Source organism: Pelodiscus sinensis, chromosome 3 (assembly GCF_052426305.1).
Source record: "Pelodiscus sinensis isolate ZL-2025 chromosome 3, ASM5242630v1, whole genome shotgun sequence".
In the NCBI taxonomy this organism is placed as follows: Eukaryota; Metazoa; Chordata; order Testudines; family Trionychidae; genus Pelodiscus; species Pelodiscus sinensis.
This window is the reverse complement of record NC_143054.1, coordinates 13151867-13172977: the sequence shown is the minus strand read 5'-3', so window position 1 is coordinate 13172977 and position 21111 is coordinate 13151867. Positions and strand designations below refer to the sequence as shown.

The window sequence follows — 21111 nt, the reverse complement described above, 5'->3', positions numbered from 1 at the left end:
AATGCATTTACTTAGTTTAAACCAGGGGAGGCATCCTTATGAATAGCAATTTATAATAAGAATAATTTCATTATTAGTTTAGTTTTATTACCTAGAATAATTTCAACATATCAGTAGATTTTTCATTTGATTGTTTTCACCTGCCCTAGGAGAGTGATGGAAACTTGATCTAGTGAGTTGTTTTCTTCTCCAATAATAATTAACACTATGATGAGCCTCAGCCTATATCTCCCCCTTCCTCCCCTCCATTTGTATCACTGTCAATCATTCTAACATGCTTCTACTAACTGAACTCTGGATCCTGATGTGACACTGGGCACACACTGTCCTTTCTCATCTCTGCATGTAGGATGTCGGTAAATCATGTCTATTTTTATATTTCCCCAAACCATCTCTCTTCCCTCTCCTGCCCTCCCAAAGAAGCTTCTAAAACCCTGGTTAATTTCCTATTCCTCTCTCATTTTAAGTACTGTCACCTTCAAACTGTATGCTCTGGTTAATCCTGCATATTGCAGCTAAAATCATCTTCTACTTTCATTATTATGAATGGTTCCTTCTAATTTCAATCCTTCTGCAGGCCTCTGATCTCCTTTTACATGACATTTAAAATGTCTATTAATTGACAGCCATCTTCCACAACCAACAATTGTTTGCACTGTCACCAAACATGAAATGCCTTCTCTGTTCCTGTTTGCCATTTCTCCTTCAAATTCTTCTCTTGATTAATCTTCCACTACTGACCTTCACTTCCTTCCTCTTACCCTCAATTTCCTCAAAATAAGAACATAATATTTTATTAAAATAAACTAGTCTATCTAATAGACTTCTAGCCAATTCAACATTATTCTAAAGTATTTTAAGGCCAGGAATTAACAAGATATACAACCCCTCTTTCTTCACAGTTGTATCTCATTGTCTTGTCTACTTAGATAATAAGCTTTTTGGAACAGGGACCATTGTTTCTTTATTATATCAGGGGCTACTAGCATCGTCTGTTCCTAAGGTGGCCTTTTATAAGACTTTATTTTCAGTTGCTTATAACATTTCTGAACTTTAACTATTTGGATGGAAAATTTTCTTGTCTGCCTCAGGCTGAAATTTTTGGAAAATTGCGACTAAAATGTTTTTGACACTTCTAAGAACTAAGCAAGGGACAAATACACTGTTTTGGCCACTTTTGCTTTGAGACGATCTAGTCCCTTCATGCTGAGAAATATGAATGTGAAATTTGACAGACATGTCAGGAATACGGTTTTTGCCATCCCCATGAAAAAGCACCCAAATTAGGTCAAGTTATGAACCTATGAAAAATCAGTTTGCACATGTGCAGTAGAGACTTGCTAGAGGTTAACAGATAACAATGCCAAGGACTACATTTATAATGGTCATGCCCCAGCTGATGTGACTGAGCATGATTTTCCATACTGTGTCAGCTCTGGGCTGATGCAGGACATGTTGGGTAGGCTACAAGAACTGAGGCCCGGTCTACTCTACAAGGGAATGTCAAATCAAGATACGCAAATCAAGCTACCTTAATTATTTAGCTGAAGTTGATGTACCTTGTTTTGCATTTCCCTGCCATCCTCACAGTGGGAAGTTGATGGAAGTAAATGCTGCTGTCAACTTCCCTTCCTCCTCACAGAAGGAAGAGTACTGGCAACTGACCAGGGCACCTTCTAATTAACTAGACTTGCTAAATCAAATTCCAGAAGATTGATTGTGGCAATATTGATCTTCTATTTAATGAAGACATGGCCCGAGACTAGGAAACCTGTCTCTGTGCTTTCAGTGTCCCCTTGTTAGCTTGAAGGAAGAAGCTGTCCAGTATAAATGCAGAGAGGACAGAAGACAAAGCTGCCATGGGGGAGAATAAATTGGAACAAGGAGTTCGGGGGAGCCCATGACTGAGACTGGAAATAGATTTTGGGGGAAGTGGGTCTGACTGGACAAGGAGACATGTATTGGGAGCAAGGGATAAAGACTGGCTGGACAAGAATACAGAAAATGGGAAACAGTGTAATGGAGATGGTGTGGGGGAGAAGAAAGAGATCTGATAAGGAGTTAGGATGCAGAAGGACTGCTGGGATTGGCTAGCCAAAGGCACTGGGACAAAAAACTAGGTGCAAGGAGGAGCTCATATGAATAAGGGGGAACAAGACATCAAAGGGAGTAACTTAAGAAAGGGGTCACCTGGAGATGGAGGGAAGGAAGAAAGACATCAAAGTTTCAGCCAGTATGGGGGAACGGAAACTCACTGATCAAGGAGTCTGAAGACAAGGAGGTGTTGGGGTGGGAAGGAACTGGATGGCTAGGCAAGTAGACTAAGACTGGGAGCAAAAGTTGGAGGGACAGCTTTGCAAAGAAATGGTAAAATAGGTTCTCCTCCAGAGTCTGAAATGGAACCCAAGATTCCCACCATTCATCTACTTTCAGCAAATATCTATGAAATTCACTGACAAAAAAAATTTCATTCCCCTCTAGTAGAGGGGTGCTAATTGCTACTGCTGTCACATAGTACCTTGTCTAAAGGGCAGAGGTCTGTGTGGTGGATCTACAGACTCCAACCTTTCTGATGACCCATGAGGTGGCAATATAATGCCACAGAATGGATATTCCATTTTTATTAGTTTGCTTTTTAAGAAAGTAGAAAGTTACAAGCAAAACGTATGTTCAAGGAACATTGTTAAGGTTGCAAAGTCAAGCACTCAAAAGTATGGAAACTGAACAATGAGGAGAAAATAAAATATTGAGTAGCTGCTTTGTCCATCCTGAGCACTAAATGACGCAGGGGTTCTGTGGAAGAAATAGTTTGTGGCCATGAAATTAAATATGCAATACAAACATTCCAAGCTGAAAATTAAGATTCCATGGGCAAATGTAAACTCTGCTGCCCTGGCTCACTGGGGCCCCCACTGTCGCCCAATTCACAGCATTTCCAAGGAGCTCCAGCTCCATTCCCCTCTGTTTGCAGTGAACCTCAGACCATCTCCTTCATACTCCCCCAGCCCAGCTTCTGCCCAACTATGCATGGACCTGTTCCTGGGGAGAGCAGCCCAGCCTTAGCCCCATGATTCTGCATAGTCCATTCATCCGGGAGGAGACTGACAAGCTCACAGCTCCTTACCTGATGGTTGTATGGTTCTGAGATGAGCCTGGGGCAGGAGCCCGAAGGGGGTGGGCTACAGTGCCGTGTGCACCCTGCCCCCTTCCTGCCACCAGCTGCTTGCAGCCAGATAGGACCTGGGCCTGGCTCCTCTTTCTTTTCCTGTTGGCTGGTGAGCAGCAGGCCTGGCAGGGAGGGGGATGACATGACTTCCTTAAAGGCCACAATACCTGTTCCACAGGGAGCCCCTGGCCACCAGGGTGGCTGCTGGCTGGATTAATCCTGCTGGTCCCAGCTGGCTGCCTTTTCCAGCCCCTCTGCTGGGATCTGTCCCCTGCTCGCTGGGGCTTGCATTGCCTCCAAGCACCTTAGAGAGAGCTGCTGCAGGCCCTCTCCTCATCCCCCGTCACCAGTTGGACTTTTAATAGCCCAGTGAGCCATGGTGACCAGAGTTGCCAGGGTTCCTTTTCAACCAGACACCTGGCAACCCTATCCTGAGCCTCCACCCCCTAGGGAATGCAGGATACTCTGCCTTGCCCCATTGCTCCACCAGATTTTATTACCCTAAAACCTCCCAGTTTGGCTTCTCAGGCCTCCAGGAAATATAGCCAGATTCCAGGAGACTCCTGGGGAAACGGGGGATGGTTGGTAACCGAAGACTTGTGCTATAGAGAAGGTCAGACTAGATGATCACAATGTTCCCTTCTGGCCTTGGAATCTATGAATAAGTGCTCTAGTCAATAAATGCAAGATCTTTGATTAAACATTGCAATTATTTTCATTCCCCAGATTTACAAAACAATCAAGTTTTCACGTAAAGGCCATCATCATTATAAGTCCAAGATACGTTCAAAAAAAACTTGGACTTATAGGCTGTGTCTAGACTACATGGCTCCATCAATGGAGCCATGTAGATTAGACAGATAGGAAAAGGCAAATGAAGCCGCGATTTAAATGATCGTGGCTTCATTTAAATTTACATGGCTGCCGCACTGAGCCGACAAACAGCTGATCAGCTGTTTGTCGGCTCAGCGTGCTAGTCTGGACGCTCCCCTGCCGACATCAAAGCCCTTTGTCGGCAGCCCCGTTATTCCTCGTGGGATGAGGTTTACCGGGGCTGCCGACAAAGGGCTTTGATGTCGGCAGGGGAGCGTTCAGACTAGCGCGCTGAGCCGACAAACAGCTGATCAGCTGTTTGTCGGCTCAGCGTGGCAGCCATGTAAATTTAAATGAAGCTGCGATCATTTAAATCGCGGCTTCATTTGCCTTTGCCAAAAAAACAAATCTACATGGCTCCGTCGACGGAGCCATGTAGTTTAGATGTACCCATAGTGAAACAACTTAAACCGGGGATTTTTTTCCTGCAGCTGACATCTACTTGTACAAATTGGTGGTGGGGGGAAAGGTTTGTGCAACTTAAGAATGGGGAATGGGTAAGGTTGCCAGGTGTCCGGTATTGACCCGGACAGTCCGGTATTTTTGCCTCCTGTCTGGTAAAAAAATTCAGAAAATACCGGACACCTATTTTCCCAGGAGGTGAAAATACCAGGTGCTTACCTGGTTTGGCCCGGAGCAGGAAGACAAGATGACGGATGGCTGCCGGCAGCCTTTTAGGGCCAAAAAACCTCAAAAGCATTTCTTAAAGGGGCCATGCTGTTTTTTAAATTTTTTAATTTTTTTTTGCTTAAAACTCTTGGGGTCTTTTGGTCTCCCTCTTTCTTTTCTCAACAGAATTTTTTCCCTGGTGTATTTTTGCAGGGGGGGGGGAGGTAGAGAGTGTTTTCGGTATTTTTGGTTAAACCATCTGGCAGCCCTAGGAATGGGAGGGCTTATAACGCATCAGTTCCTACAAGCCTCAACGACTTTAATGCAGAATGAATGTGACTTATAGAGGAAGATGCCCTGTATTCTAACTTTTCTTTGAGTTTTTTCAAAGTATGTGTTTCCTTTTTTCCCCCATTTTCTTTATACCTCTTCTTTTTCTCTTCCCCACTTTCTCCTTTTTTAGCCCCCACCCTTTTTTTCCTTTTGTCAGTAAATAGGGAAAGGATAGAAAAGAGAGGTAAAGGAAAAACAATAAACCAAAGAAATCTGAAAAGCTGAGAAACATCTATTGTTTGTATTTTCTAATTTTGTTAAAACAAACATTCATTTTGAAAAATGGGCTTTTTGGGCATATCATTTGAAATTATTCCTCTCTAATAATAGGATATGACATGCACACAGTAGAAACCACCAAGAGGTGTTTGAGGAAATTGGTTAATGTTCATTAGGAGCTCCTGGAACTGAGTGTTTATAGGCCTAAATTTTTCACAAGAAAATTATGATTTTGGGTGCCCAACTTGAGATACATGAAGTAGACCTGATTTTCAGAAACTATTGAGCATTAGTCTTCTGAAAATTAGACCCCTTCGTGGTTTGGCACCAAAAATCACTTGTCACTTTTGAAAATTTAGGCCAGAGTCAATAGAATTTTTACCACTAGAATATATGTATAGAGGGCCCAAATTAACAGCTGCTCACATTTATGATTTTTTACAGTCAGTGGGATTTCCTATGCATTGGGCTGCTGCAAAATTGAAGAATCTGGATATATTTAGTTAATATTATGTATTACATGGAATAATATACTTTCTGTCTCTTGCTACACACACACAGTGTGTGTTCCATAATGATACCTATTCTGTAAAGCAATTTTTTGTATACATTTTAATAATTGTCAATGTATTTTTCCCTCCCATAGAAAAAACTTAGAAGGCTGCTCAAATATATGTTCTTCCGAGACTACAAATCTAAAATTGTCAAAGGCATTGAAGAAGATGATCTAATTGAAGGTAGAAAATCTTTTAAGATACTTTTGTAAAGAAATAATCAAATTGTGCACTGTGTATCCCAACAAAAATATATAGCCATCTAACTAGTTTTCACTCAAAATATTAGTTTAGTTGGCAAGTCTATTTAACCTGGTGCTTTTCCATTCAGATTACTTCATAAAAGTTCAATATTTCCATTCACCATCCACATGATAAGTGGGGCTGTTTAATGTCAGAACTGTGCTGAACTAAAAAACTGGTGCTGATTAAAAGGCTAATTGATTTCAGCGTGTGTAATTTAAATGTGGCAGCTCCAGTGTGCGGGGGAGGGGAGGTTGCATGGATTTGACATTCATTTGAATGGACATTTGTTAATTTATTATCAAGGGGTTTGACATATTTTATGAAGCAATCATAATCTAAAGTCACTTAATACTGATATATGACCAGGACTTTCTTCCTGTGTTGTTTGAAGTGTTAAGGAACCAATGTATAGTTTAAAGAATTGGAAACACTCTTCCTTCTCCATTTCATAACCAAGTCACGGAATTTATAACAAATGTGCGTAATTTTTAATCTGAGTAGATTTTGGTTTTATCGTGGGCCAAATCCTCAGTTAGTAAATATCCATTTAACTCCACTGAAGTCAGGGAAACTATGGTGATTTACACTAGTTGAAGAGCTAGTCTCTAATTTACAAATAGTAAAGCTAGACCCTATTTGAGGTAAATCTTTCTTACTTCTAATAGAAAGTTGAGGAAGGGAGTCTTTCTGTTTTACACTTTGGCCACACTTATGTAGCTTTTCATGCCAATAAAGTCTCACTAAATTGAGCTGAATTGATTTGAATGAAGTAGTGAGTTACAATTTTCATACATCAATCTTCTGTACATTGGGAGCTTTTGAAAATGCCACCTAAAAATAAGCTTTTGAAAATGCCACCTAAAAATAAATTTCCTCTGAAAATTAAGGGTTTATTTTTCAAATGGGGCTTTGCAGTTGCAGCCATGAATTTTAAGCACACTGTTATATATATACACACCCACAGAGTATGTGCACATTTTCCCGATGGAACTATGGAAGCCCCATTTGAAAATGCGATCCTCATTTTTGTGGTCTTCTGTACTTGGTGAATTTTCATTATTTATAGCAAAATGATGTTCCCAGCCTTCATAGAGATAGGTCATCCTGTGCCAGGAATTCCTCATGGACTACTTAGCAACTGGCTTGTCATCTTCCTTCCCCTTTTTTCTCGTTTGTTTTTCTTTATTGGGAGGAGATTGTCCTTTTGGTAAACAGGTTGTGTGGCCAACTATTTCAGCAGTTGACAGTAGGATAAAAAAGACTATCTGTGGAGCCACTCCTACTCTAATGCCAACAGTTTAGTTAACTCTTTACCCAGGGTCTTCTGGAGTGTGGCTGAGGGTGATGCATTTTATCTCTTGTGTTAGCAGCACAGTTGCATTTTGAGGTTTGTTTGATGAATGCTTTTAGAACAGAAAAGCCTTTAAGATTGAGGGATAGTCATATATAGGTTTGGGAAGGAATTTTCTCCCCCACGTTACATTGGCTGAGTATATGCATGCACATGAGAGAGGCATCACCTTCCCGGGAAGATTCCGTGCAGATCATCTAGTAACGAGAAACGGCTTAAGAGTGTTTGCTTATGAGTAGCAAGGCAGGGAGCATATCAGTTATTATTGGACCTAGGGCAATTTGGGCTCAGATGATTAGCTGGTAGTGCCATATTTGATACAGTTCACTTTCATAGTGCATTCTGGTTGTGAAAACCTGTGATATTAGTATTAATGTTGCAGTAACATCAGTGGATGTTATTGCCTGATTTTCCAAGCTCAGACATACATTAGGGGTCAGAAGAAGATAAGGATGATGTGAAGATATAAGTAAAAGCAGACCCTCATAACTGTGTACAGGTACAGCACCTCCCATGAGCAGAAATATTCTCTGAAGTTACAGCTTGGAATCTTGTTTGAAGCTGAAAGTGAAAGAAAATAAAATGAAGCTAATTTTCTCCTCCTTTTTGCCTTGCTTTTCAGCCCAGATCTCTCTCTCTCTCTCTTTTTTTTCCCAAAGGAGGGTTTAAAATTAGAGACTAACAGAACATTTAAAATATATTTGTCATCAGAATGGGAAGCACTGTATTATTCAAACAAGTCCTCATGTTTAATGTTATTAAAGTATGTCTTGCAGATGTAAAGATGAACCAAAGATGTCAAGAAGACACCAAATGAAATTAATGGGTATCAGGTTTAAAACTAATAAAAGAAAGTTCTTCTTCACACAGCGTGTAGTCAACCTGTAGAACTCCTTGCCAGAGGAGGCTGTGAAGGCTAGGACTATAACAGAGTTTAAAGAGAAGCTAGATAATTTCATGGAGGTTAGGTCCATAAAAGGCTATTAGCCAGAGGATAGAAATGGTGTCCCTGGCCTCTGTTTGTCAGAGGCTGGAGAGAGATGGCAGGAGACAAATCGCTTGATCATTGTCTTCGGTCCACCCTCTCTGGAGCACCTGGTGTTGGCCACTGTTGGCAGACAGGCTACTGGGCTAGATGGACCTTTGGTCTGACCCAGTACAGCCATTCTTATGTTCTTATGTATGTTCTTAACCAAAATGGCATACTGATTTGTAATTTTGTTTGCCTTTCTGCAGACAAATTCAGCAATAGCAGTGTCAACAAACGTCAGAAGCTGGCTCAAGACTTTCTGAACTCTATTGATCAGACCGGGGAGCTCTTGGCCATGTTTGAAGATGATGAAATTGATGATGTTAAACAAGAGCGGATGGAGGTAATTTCTGTCTTTTTCTCCACTCGGACCCAATCCCAGAATAGAAAGGAAACATGTAATAGATTCATACATCATGCTATTCTAATATATTTTTCTTACCCTTTTTAAGCCTTTGATGCTTTTCTAGGTAGATGGTATAAACAGAATCTTATTTCCATATTGCTTCCCAGAAGTGAATGTTTCTTGATTACCTATGTATGCATGCTGGGAGGCAGGGAGGGAGTAGACTAAATGTAGTGATAGATCTTTTAGTCCATCTTAGCTCTGTTTCCCTTGGATATACAGCAAATTCTATTTCAAAATATTGTGGTTTGGATAGTGCCAGTTGTGAGGAAGTCCTTCTGATTACTCCTTTTATATGGGAAAATGTTTTTAAAGAATATATAATCATCTTCCATTTTTCCATGGCTTAGAAATCAGGTGGAAAGTGGTCTGCTCCCACGCCATCTTCAGCTTACCATTCTTTCTTTAAGATCATCTTCCTTTCCTATGTATACATTTAAAATCTGTCTTCATTATTACTTCAGAGTTCTTTCTGGAATTTATAATATCTGTAAAGTGGGGTTTTTTTTAAAAAAGAATGTATAAGTTTTCAGGGATAGAAAGGTAGGTAGGATAGAGAGTTTGGGGGATTTTTTTTCTTTTTGGTTTGGTTCTTTATGGTGATCTGCCTGACATATTGAGCCGTATTTGTAAACTATGTTGTCTTGGTTTTTCTGTCTGCTGGTGGATTTCCTAAGAAGCATGGATAAGAAATAACTTGACTTTCATCCTGTGCTAGAGTAGTAGTTTTCAGTTTTTCCTGCATTGTACTCTCTTTTCTGTACTGGGATCTCCCATCCTAATCAAGCAGAATCTTGCTAGTATCTCCCTCCCATTTAATCATGTGGGGAGGGCTGGGTGGTTGTGACTCCCAGGTGGGGAAACCTTGCCATAGAGCAGTAGTTTCCAGCCTCTGTAGCTGGAATGGTCGTTCAGACTAGTCATTTAAGATCTTCCCTTTCTGCTGCTCTGGAAGGACATTTCCTTTGATTGGTTCTGTACAGCACCATGCATGCTTTCGGCTCAGTATACAAGTAGTAATACTATATTAATGAGAGTGCAACTGTTCTGTGCTCTGGCCCACAAGTGTTCATTGCTTTCCATTTACTTGTGCCAGTACAGCCTACATATTAATCACGTAAACCATAGGAGTTGTTTTGGAAAAAAGGGGAAGACCCTTCTGGAGGAGCCCTTTCTAGATAATTCTTTTCTATCAGCCTGCTGAGAAACCTGCTCCTATGCCATAGGCTAAGCTTCAGGACCTTTGTCCCCCTTCCTAAAAGTTGGGTTCATGTAGGGCAGGGGTGGGAAACCTTTTTTGGGTCGGGGATCAATGACTCACAGGAAAATCAGTCAGGGGCTGGGAGCTGCGGGGAGGCAGCGGGTTGGGGGAAGGAGCTGGATTGCCAGTGTGAGCTCTCTAATGCAGGGGGAGGTCCTAAGCCTTGGGGGCTAGATCCAAGCAACCCAGGGGCCGTGTCTGGCCTCCGGGCCTTAGATTTCTCACCCCTAATGTAGGGGATGCAAATAAATTCATAATAGAATTGATTCTCCTCTCGTGCTGGTTTTACAGTGATCTTCTTACATTAGTTTCAATTAATTTATTCATGATTTGCACCAGTGTAAGAAAGAAGCCATGCCCTATAGCTTTCACAGTACATTTACACTAGTTGAAACACCATGACGTGCTTAGACAGTGTTTAAATATCCCATACAGTTTGTAACAGAACCAGAAATCTAGTTTGTGATGCATATTACTTCAAAGAGCTCAAAATTTTGCCCCCGTGCACAGTTTTGTTTTTTTTTTTAATTTTTGGAATGGATCCGGAGAAATAAGCAATTACAGGGAATGTATTCCATTCCTTAAAAGAAGAGCTGTTAGTATGTTAAGTAGTGTACTGTATCACATTTTCTGTGTGCAATAGATTATGATTTACCCATGCTATGTTTTGGAGGAAGTCCAATAGACATACATACTTTAAAAACTTTAACAACCTTCTTTAAGGAATTAGTGTACTTAAATCGTGAACTGTAATCTAAAAGTAGTGTTCCTTTTAGGTATCAATTACCTCAGAAATGTGTGGTTATCTTGGTTTGGACAACTGCAAATGGTTTCAGTTCGAGTTTGCCCAAGGCCAAAAACATGCTAAGTTGTCCAGAGCAAATGATAAACATATATTTCTGATGTCATTATGGGCTAAACAGGATATGATTGTTTAGTGGTATGGTTTCACTTATGATACCAAAAGCAAATATTCTCTATGCGTTATTTCTTTAAAAAACATTTGATACAATTATAACTGAAATTACATGAATTGTCTTCCTCTTCTATGATGTCCATCACATATTTCAATCACTGAAGATTAAGAAAAGCTCCAACCCACTTTCAAGCACTAATGAAGTAGAACTAGTAGCTTTACAGCTTGATTGAAAAATGCCAGCTAACTGTAGATTTGCCTAACAGGGGCATTGTATAATCAGATTATCTTGTATCTAGAGGCATTTTTCTATAATGTTAATCTGACACAAGCATATTAGCTCTAGCAATGGTAGGAATCAAAAGGGTACAAGTGAAAGCTGAATAATTTTAAAATTTAAGGCTGTAAAAGTAATTGAGAGTAGAAGAATCATTCTCAGTTCAGTTAGGTATGAGATTACATTGCAATTGTATTACATATTACAATCAGTGTAATCAATATAAGAAAGTATCAAAACCAGCAATAAATAGTTGCAGCAGTCAGCTGCCTTGTCAAGAAAAGTGAATTAATGATTCTGTATCACTGAATCATTAAGAACTTCAGTGTCCCAAGCTAATGGTAAACAACCCATATTTATGCTTCCCAAAGCTGTAGCTGGAAAAACTATTCCACCTCATAGACATTACTTGACTGTAGACCGTAGAAAGTGGAACTGTCAGGGGCATAGAAATTACCTGTTTCTGTTTTAAAAGTTATAGTTTTGCCAGAGTGAACCACAGCCGTGGTAGTCTGAAACCATGTAGCTCATGGATTTCGGCCTCTTGCCTTTAAAATGCAGTAAAATCATCACAATTGGCATCACACTGTGAATGAATTTTCCTTCTGCTGCCTCTTGTGTACCACAGAATCCACAAGCACAATGAAACACTAAAATGTTGCTTTCCTTTGTGTCTTAAACATTGCACTTGAGACGAGAGAATGGGTTAGAATTGGAATTTCTGTATGACATGGAGTGAGCTGACCGTCAGGTGCTGGTTGGTGTAAGCTCTTTGTGTTTGTCTTTTCATTTACTGACCAGGGTGTGTGCATGTGCCTGCGCTGGTACTCTGAGCTTTTCAGGTGGCCTATTTACATAAATATTAGAATGGCCACTCTCTTACCTCTCATAACACAGGCTGCTGTGGTCTTCGATTTGAGGCAATCTCTCTCTCTCTCTTTCTCTCTCTCTCTCTTTTCTATGTATGTGTGATTGGTGCCACCATTTCCCACCTTCTAAATAATAAGATCTTAATGTGTGGAGGATGGGCCCTTAAAAAAAGTAGTAGTAAGTTGTTGAGGTTAAGAAGAGGAACACTTTACTGTCAAGAAGTACAGAGTGAAAGTACTCTTTTATTTGGGGTAGGTATAGATAAACTACAATGTTCTGATTCACTGCCCTGCACAACTTCAGCCCCAGCATGAGTTAGAAGAACTAACCTGTCAGCTGGTAACAGTTCCCAACAGGCCATCCACCAATAAGTATTGCAACCAATGAGTCATGCTTCTTGAGGCTCATCGCTTATGTCTGACCAAATGGTGAGGTGGCGTAGGAGCATATTATGCTGGATTTATGTCAGCGGAGATATCCCCCCTGCCAGGGGAATTCACAGATGGATAGATATGGTTAATATGTGGCCCTTCTGCACCTCCTCGATGGGGAAATGGCCTGGATCGGTGAAAAGAATCTGTTTTTCAATCTTAGTACATTGTACGTAAGTACAATTTACCTCCGTAGTCCTTATGGATTCTGCTGTACACATACACGGAGTAAACCACAGCATTTACAAAATGCTATATATGTGTATTTGGCTATAAAAATTGTATATGGAATCATAATGTGAAGTGAGGATGCTGTTGGTGTTTTCTTACTTCTGAGAGCTTAACTGTTCAAATACAGGGCATTTTCAAAAGCATCTAAAGGAATTAGGAGGACAAGCCCCTTGGAAAGTCTGTGGGGCTTGTGTTCTGGATTCCCTTAGCTGCTTTTGAGAATACTAGCATAAAGTTTGCTTAACATCTTTCACATAAAAATGTGTCAAAATTACTACTATATGCTGATAAAAATAAGCAACACGTTTTAATAACCAGAACTCTTGTTTATTTTCAGCTAAAGTAATTGCAAAAAAAAGACCCGTTTTAAATGTAATTTAATGTAGAAGCTTTCTTTTCCTTTCTAAAAAAAGTCATTTGCCGTCATTTGTTTTATAATGGTGATATCTCTCCCACAGGGAAAAAGCCTTCCCATCAGAAATCTGAACTGACATGCAAAGGAATGCAAACAGCATCACACTGTGAATGCTGTATTTCAGTTGTTGTTCCCTTAGGATTAAAAGGAACACCATTCATCTGTCACTCTGTCTGCTAGTTTAGGGATATATTTCCAACACTCAGATTTTATATAGCAATAATTCAGCAGGAGTAGCCACCATAATGCTTTCATAGTACATTGCATTTTTGAATAAACAGTGGAGGGAAAATAACTTCAATAGAAGAATACAGTACCTTTAGAAAGCAGGCTTTAAGCCAAGAAAAAGTTAAAGCCTGGTTATACTTGGAAAGGGATAGGCAAAATGTGTGGCTTGTTAAAAGACATTGTCCTATAAAATTACACACAAGACATATTTAAAAGTGAAGTAGGCCAGTATACCACCTGTTCTAACATCTACAGATTCATATTCAGTGTAGACCCAATTGTCTGTATACACTCCCAATGGAACTAATAGAAATACTTGCATTCATTGAAAAGCCTATAGTGAGCTGTGCATAGTTCACAGAAAAGAAACTAATTTCAATCACTCTTTCTCAAAATTGATTGATTTGCAAGGAATTCTGTCTTAATCTCTCAACAAGAAGAGAGATTAATTTCTTGTGTGTTCTGTAGAAACAGTGAGTGTGGAGTTTCAAATAGAAGTGTGAGGCCCAAATACCTTGTCCATTATACTCATATACAACATACATTTCTGCCCCCAGCTGCTGTGGACCAGGTTGGGGTCTGGACACTGAAAGTGAGAGCAGAGAGACCATGTCTTCTGTGCTCTCAATGACTACTTCCTGGAAGAGGAAACCATCTGATTAAAACGCAGAGGGAACAGCCTGGCCAGGAATGGAGAGAGAGACGTACATTTGAATAGGCAGTCTAGTAAAACCGGGATGAGAGGGAGGGATGGAAAATCCACTGGAAGCTAAAGGGGCAAGACCAAGGCTGCTTCAGAAAGGAGACAGAAAGAGAACTGTGAGAAATAAAGGAATTGGGTGGGCAAGAAGACTGGGAAGTGCTGGGAAGTAAGGCCTTGTCTACACTATCCGGTGGATCATCACTATAGAGATCGATCCACTGGCCATTGATTTATTGAGTCTGCTTAGACGTGATAAATTGATCTCTAAGCACACTCCTGGCAATGCCAGTACTCCACCATGATGAGAAGAGCCGGTGTTGACAGGAGAGTAGCCCCCCCTCCCTCTCCTCCGCTGATCTTCCCGCACACAAAGCTCCTCAGTTCATATGTCAACTTCAGCTATGCTGTTTGCATAGCTAAAGTAGATCGGTGGCATCGTATAGTGTAGACAAGGCTTAAGTGAGCAGCAATGATTCTATTCATTGAATGAGAAAGGAATCCTATGGGAAAAAATAGTATCGTGATTAAAGACAGCATCATAATGCATATTTCCAGACAGCCTTAATTCTAGCATTTCCTCACTTTTGAGTGGTTGACATTTCAACCTTAATAACATTATTCTAATGAAATTTGTGTGTGTAAAAGATATACACACAGAAATTAAACTAAATAAAACCCCAAACAATGTTATTTAGGCTGCAAAGTCATACTCTCAAAAATTAGGAAATGCCAGATTTAGAGTTGCCCATGCAACCTTAATTCAATGTTCTTTGGCACTGAATGAGATTGGGGTCTCCTGGAAAAATGTGTGCTTACGATCACATCCCAGATGATCACGTAATTAAAGTCATATGCACAATGGGATCAAGCAAAAGTTGCTCAGTCAACCATTAAACTTGGCATTGCAACCTTAATAACATTCCTTTGAAGACATTTTCGTTTGTAATTTCCAAGTTGTACTTTTTAAAGGTAAAGGTAAAAACAAATTCTGTTTTGTATAGCTCCCACAAAGTCTCCCCATTTATATCATTAGCAGGGTTTGAACCTTGAGCCTCAGCACTACCACCCAGACCTACTTGACCTGAACTACAGGCCTTATGAAAAAACCATGAGGAGTCCTGTGGCACCTTAGGCTGTGTCTAGATTACATCCCTTTTCTCGAAAAAGGGATGTAAATTAGCCACTTTGAAATTGCAAATGAAGCCGGGATTTAAATTTCCTGCACTTCATTTGCATAATGGTGGCTGTAGTTTTTTTGAAACGGGGTTTTCCTGTATGCCTCAAAAAATGTCATTGGCATCAAAAAATGAGGAGTACAGGATCTTTTGAAAAAGGTTTTTATTTTTGATCAATTCCCGTTTAAACTGCCGTTTTTCTTCCAAAAAGCCTCATTTAAAAAAAAAAACCCGCGGCTGCCATTATGCAAATGAAGTGCAGGAAATTTAAATCCTGGCTTCATTGCAATTTTGAAGTGTCTAATTTATATCCCTTTTTTGAGAAAAGGGATGTAATCTAGACACAGCCTTAGAGACTAACAGATTTATTAGGGCATAAGCTTTCGTGCATAAAATCCACGTCAGCTGTTAGTCTCTAAAGTGCCACCGGACTCCTCGTTGTTTTTGCAGGAACAAGCTAACACGACTACCCCTCTGAGACTTTACAGGGCTCATTGGATTAGCTGGCCTCAACGAAGGCACTTGTCCTAGAGCTGAGGATTGGGTTGCTGGCTCCATGGACTGGGTCCAGGTAGTAGTGGGATGCAGCAAGGCTCAATGCTGCTGTTTTCCTTCCCTTTCTGTTAGGTTGGGGTTCCTACCCTATTTAATTCAACTGTTGTGGGGGATGGGCTGCCAGGAGTTGGGGGATTTCCTTTCCAGTGCTATGCCCCAGAGGGAGGGGTGTGGGGGATAGTATGCTGGGACTGTAACAGATGTAGCAGGAGAGGTAATTTTACAGAGCGCCTGCCTTGTCTCTGTCCATCTGACCCTCCACAGAGTTGGGGTGCTCCTGTTGCATAATGTGCCACCACAGAATATGGGTTGATGGAGCCATGTGTGAGGGGGAAGCCCAACATGGCTGCCACTCTCTCTTCCGCTTATAGCTGCTCCTATGCATTTCTAATACAAAGTCCACTTCCACTGCTTTGGTGGCAGCATGAGCTGGGCTCTTTAGAACACTCATGCTGACAGAATTTTCCTGTGGCACTCGAGCGAGAGAACAGAAATGGTGATTTTCAACACTTTACTACTCAACTAAACATTAATGGAATTTCACAGAAGAGAGCAAAGGCCTATTGCAAACAATGGGAATGTTAATACTTCTCCAATGAAAGGTTGCAAGAATCCTTTATAATAGAAAGTACTGGACAACCTAAATATATGCCGCCCATACTGGATTATTATCCTCACAGCAAAACGATGGGCATTTTCTTTGAGCATAGGCAATGTAAACCTTGAGCTTGTGAAAGCTTAGGGTTGCCAGCTTTCCCTACCAGACAGACTGGATCATATTGCCTTGAAATTTGGCAACCTTAAGGGGCTAGTCCCCAGCCTGGCCCACCCCTCCTGCCTGAGGCAATGATGGAAAATTAGTTTTACTTGAGCATTGACATAGCGGCCTTATGGATATTACCTGTCATAGACCAATGTGTGCGCAATCAGGCCTACTGGGTAGACCTCTCACAGGATTGGTTGCAGCTCCAGGTGTCATCAAGAGCAATTCTGGCAACCCCACTCAGCCAATGATGAGATTTGGCCAATTAGTAGCAGTTAATTAGTTGATCCCAGGTGCAGCTGCAGGTCCTCATTCCTAACATTTCCTTATTATACCAGCTGTCTGGATCTTAGAGTACTTTTATACTGTTTATTCTGAGAAAGGAATGTATGGGTATGAATGCTTCACTGGTGAAGTGACATGATTATTAGTGTTGTAGTATACTGATGTTCAGTAACTGTTACGATAGTGAATAGTATGCAGAAAGAGTATATTATTTACCAATTTTACAGTGGAACCAGTAAATAGATTTCAAATGGAACAAGTTTTCAACTGAGGCCAGTGAAATGAATAGAACCTTATTCAACTATTGTGCTTAGGTTATTAGGGGTTTTGTCCATGGCTTATTATTATGGTCACATGTAGTCTGGTGGTTGTTTGGATTTCCAGTCATAGTAAATGATGATTTTAGAGCATTTGAGAGAACAAAGCTTACATTGCAAACTTTATGGTTTTGCTGGGAGAAGAGGGTACTATTTCATTTACTATATTTTGGACGTGTTTTTGAGGTATTGAGAATCTTTTTCTACTACTTGTTTTTTCTGATGAAAGGATAGAATCTGGGCCTTTGTGTTTTGCATATCTGACACCTACATACCTGCATTTTTAAGCGTAGTTTAACTTTTTAAAGGAAACATGGTTCATAGAAATCCGTATTTCTGGTGAAGATAATTAGCAGTCAAACATGAAGGGTATGACTAGACTGCATCCCTCTGTCGGCAGAGGGATGCAGATTAGGCAGGTCAACATTGCAAATGAGGCAGGGATTTAAATATCCCATGCCTAATTTGCATAAAAATGGCCACTGCATTTTGACTCAGCACTTTGTGGGCAAAAAGTGGCAGTCCAGAGGGATATCTGTTGAGAAAGAAAGCCTTTTTTGACAGTTCCTGTAAACCTCCTTGCAGGAGGCATAAGAGATCTGTCAAAAAAGTCTTTTTTTCCTCAACAGATTTCGCCTCTAGACTGACACTTTTTGCCGACAAAGTGCTGAGACGGCAAAACGCGGTGGCCATTTTTATGCAAATTAGGCACAGGATATTTAAATTCCTGCCTCATTTGCAATGTCGACCTGCCTAATCGGCATCCCTCTGTAGACAGAGGGATGCAGTCTAGACATAACCAAAGTGAAATATTTTCCTAATGTTTGGGTATTTTGAACTCTTTTTATCAATGCATTGTACAGTGTATGTTGCCTAGATAGTATATATTGATGCATCACAAATAGAGACATACATACAGGAGTTAGAATGGGGAGGGGAAGCATATCATAGAGTACATTCACTATACATTGGCTCTGACAACCCCAAAAATTACTTGTCCATTAAATGTGCACATTGGAAAACAGGAAATGGTGTAAAAACCCAGGAAAGTTCCAGTTGCGTGCAAGTTTGTCCTTACTGCTTTTCTTATGATCTAGAGCAAAATCAATTTGTTTAATTCTGCTTTCATTTCTCTGGGTGGAGGGGGATATGTATATGGGATAATCATAAGTATACTACAGAAGAATATTTTCCTTATTATGGTATTGTAGACGAAAATCAAGTGCTATCCAAAAAGACCCTGACCCTTCTGCAAACAGTTCTGTATGTGAATGATATGTGAGTAGTCTTATTGACTATATGGTGGATATTTTCCATACTTGTCTAATGTTAGTGGTACCTGCCAAGCATGTTGGTTTTTATGCATCTTTTAGATCCCCTTTTTTGTTAAATATGAATAAATAAATCAATATAACTAAATTATTGTGTCCATCGATCTCCAATGGAACACCAGTCTATCAGTTACATGGTTAACTGTGGGACTGCTGGATCTGGACCAGGTGCCAGTAAACCGGTTATCAGTTAACCTGGTTACATCTGTAGTACTAAGTTGTATGGCCTCTTCAACTTCTGCTACACCCTTTGTTCATCTGGAAATGATGTGACTCCTACAACACTAAGACTATGTCTACACTTAAAACATTAAAGCTTGGCCACAGGCCCAGCACTGAGAGAGAGCTCTCCTAGCTCTCTGTGGAAACAAGCTAAATTAGGGGCCAGCTCCTAGCACTGGGAGCCTGTTTGCACTGCTGCTTTACAGTGCTATAACTTGCTGCATTTTTGGGGGAGGGGCAGAGGAGGGGGTGTTTTTTCATACCCTGATGGAGAAAGTCGCAGCACAGTAAATCAGCAGTGTAGATGTGGCCTAAGTAACATCTCATCATTTTGAAAAGGAAGCTAATCATATTGCCTAAACTACTTCAATAGCTTTGCTGGTGGGAGATCAAAAACAATGTATTGCAAGGGGTATCATTAATTCCTGCATCTCCTACTGTTAAACCAATCACAGATGCCTAGGTTGGTGTTCTCATTGTCAGGACGTGTGCACGCATGGCCACTGGCACACCTGGGAGTCCAACTCCACATCAGTGTTCTGGATCTTAGGACTATAAGATGTGCACCAAAATCCTTCCGCCAGTCCACAAAACAGTGTGTAGTATAGGTGCTGGTAGGCAATAGCATGGCCCTTTTCCACATCAACAAACAGTGGGGAGCCCATTCCTAAGCCCCCTCCATGGTAATAGGGAAATGGTGGCTCTGGTATATTCACCGTCAAATTCACCTGTTGGCAGTACACCTAGTACAAGAGGGGAACATACAGTCGGATGCACTCCGCAGGATGTCTTGCAGCCAACCAAATTTGTCTTCAAACTGGTCAGTGGTATCCTCACTATTTCTTATTTTCATATCTGTAAAAACTTTGTGGCTGATATGAGCTATTACATATATATGCTGGGTTGTAGGGCTGTTTTTTCTACATTTCCAGTCTGTACTACATTTTTACAATTATGTGGATTAAAGCAGACTTCTAGGGTGGGAAGTAAAGAAAACGTGTGTACTTTTGATGCTACAAAGAAAGGGTATGTCTACACAGCAGTGTTATTTTGGAATAACTGACATCATTCCGAAATAACATAGTGCTACACTACAAGCCTTTATTTCAAAATAATGTCGAGCTGGAGGACTTCTTACTTTGACTCATGGTAACCCTCATTTCACAATGAGTAAGGGAATCGAATGAAGTGTTAAGCCGAGTTAAGCTATTTCGACTTACGCTACGCCATTGACGCAACTGAAGTTGCGTAGCTTAATTCAACTTTAGCCCTGCTATGTAGACATACCCAAAGTGAATTAGACAGATTGTAACTAATCCATGCTGGAAATTGGCCAGGACATTTGGGATAATTTTCTCATTCTTCTGAAAAGTCTCACTGGATATTTAATTATCACAGGATTGCCAGGACCTACATTCCTATGTCTTCAGCACCATATAGCCCTTTTATACCAAGCTATCTTGGGTACTGAATCAGGCTGACTCACAAGGAATGCTATATATTTAATCATCAGTACCATTTCTCCAGGACATAGGGATTCCTTAGAGGTCCCATTCAAGTTCTGACTTATACAGACACCTCTCAGATAGTGAGATCAGATGGCATGGCAAATGGTATGGCCTCTTTTTAAGGGATTTAGGCAATAACCATGCACATTTCCCATTACAATAGATTTTTTTTATAATTTAGTGACTATTTACAATAATGAAACTATACTTATTTGAGTTTTTTAAACCAAAAAATCATGCAACTCTTTACAAATGTTAAATAATTAATCTTCACAGTAGCATTTAGTGTAGATAATTATTACTTAATTTGTTTTACATTTAGGTAAACTGAGCACAAAGAGGTGAAATCAGTTACTCAAAGACCTGGGAGCAGAATCTACAAGTACTGATTCTCAGGCTCCGTCTTTACTGCTACATAAGTTATATTTTTACGTTAAGATTGCCTGCTTGAGCTACTTATCTCAGTATAAAATCTTAGTGGAATTAAGATAACAGGTGATTTTTAACATCATTGCAGGTAGTCAGGTTAACACTATAACCTCCTCCTCCAGTTTGGGATTTACCTCAACTAGCTATATCAAGGTAATGACTACAGTATCTTATCATACAATCATAGAAATACTTCAGGAGGTTATAGAGTCCAACCCCCTGCTAAAAGCAGGACCAATCACAACTAAATCATCCCAGCCAGGGCTTTATCAAGCTGGGACTTCAAAACCTCTAGGAATGGAGATCCACTACCTCCCTACATAACCCAGTCTCCTAGTGAAATGTCCATTATAGCCACTATGATTTTACCTCAAAATAGCTATATTGAATTAGCTATCTCCAAGTAT

General features: G+C 40.4%; 1 protein-coding gene across 5 annotated transcripts in view; it reads left to right on the top strand.

Moving 5' to 3' along the window:
- Positions 1–21111, top strand: part of SUPT3H (SPT3 homolog, SAGA and STAGA complex component) — a 423379-nt gene that overhangs the window by 283570 nt on the left and 118698 nt on the right. For all 5 annotated transcript variants that reach the window (XM_075923378.2, XM_006120667.5, XM_025183404.3 and 2 more), the window contains exons 5-6: positions 5847–5937; positions 8588–8724. In XM_075923378.2, coding sequence (XP_075779493.1) covers positions 5847–5937; positions 8588–8724 — 228 coding nt within the window. The remainder of the gene's footprint in view (positions 1–5846; positions 5938–8587; positions 8725–21111) is intronic.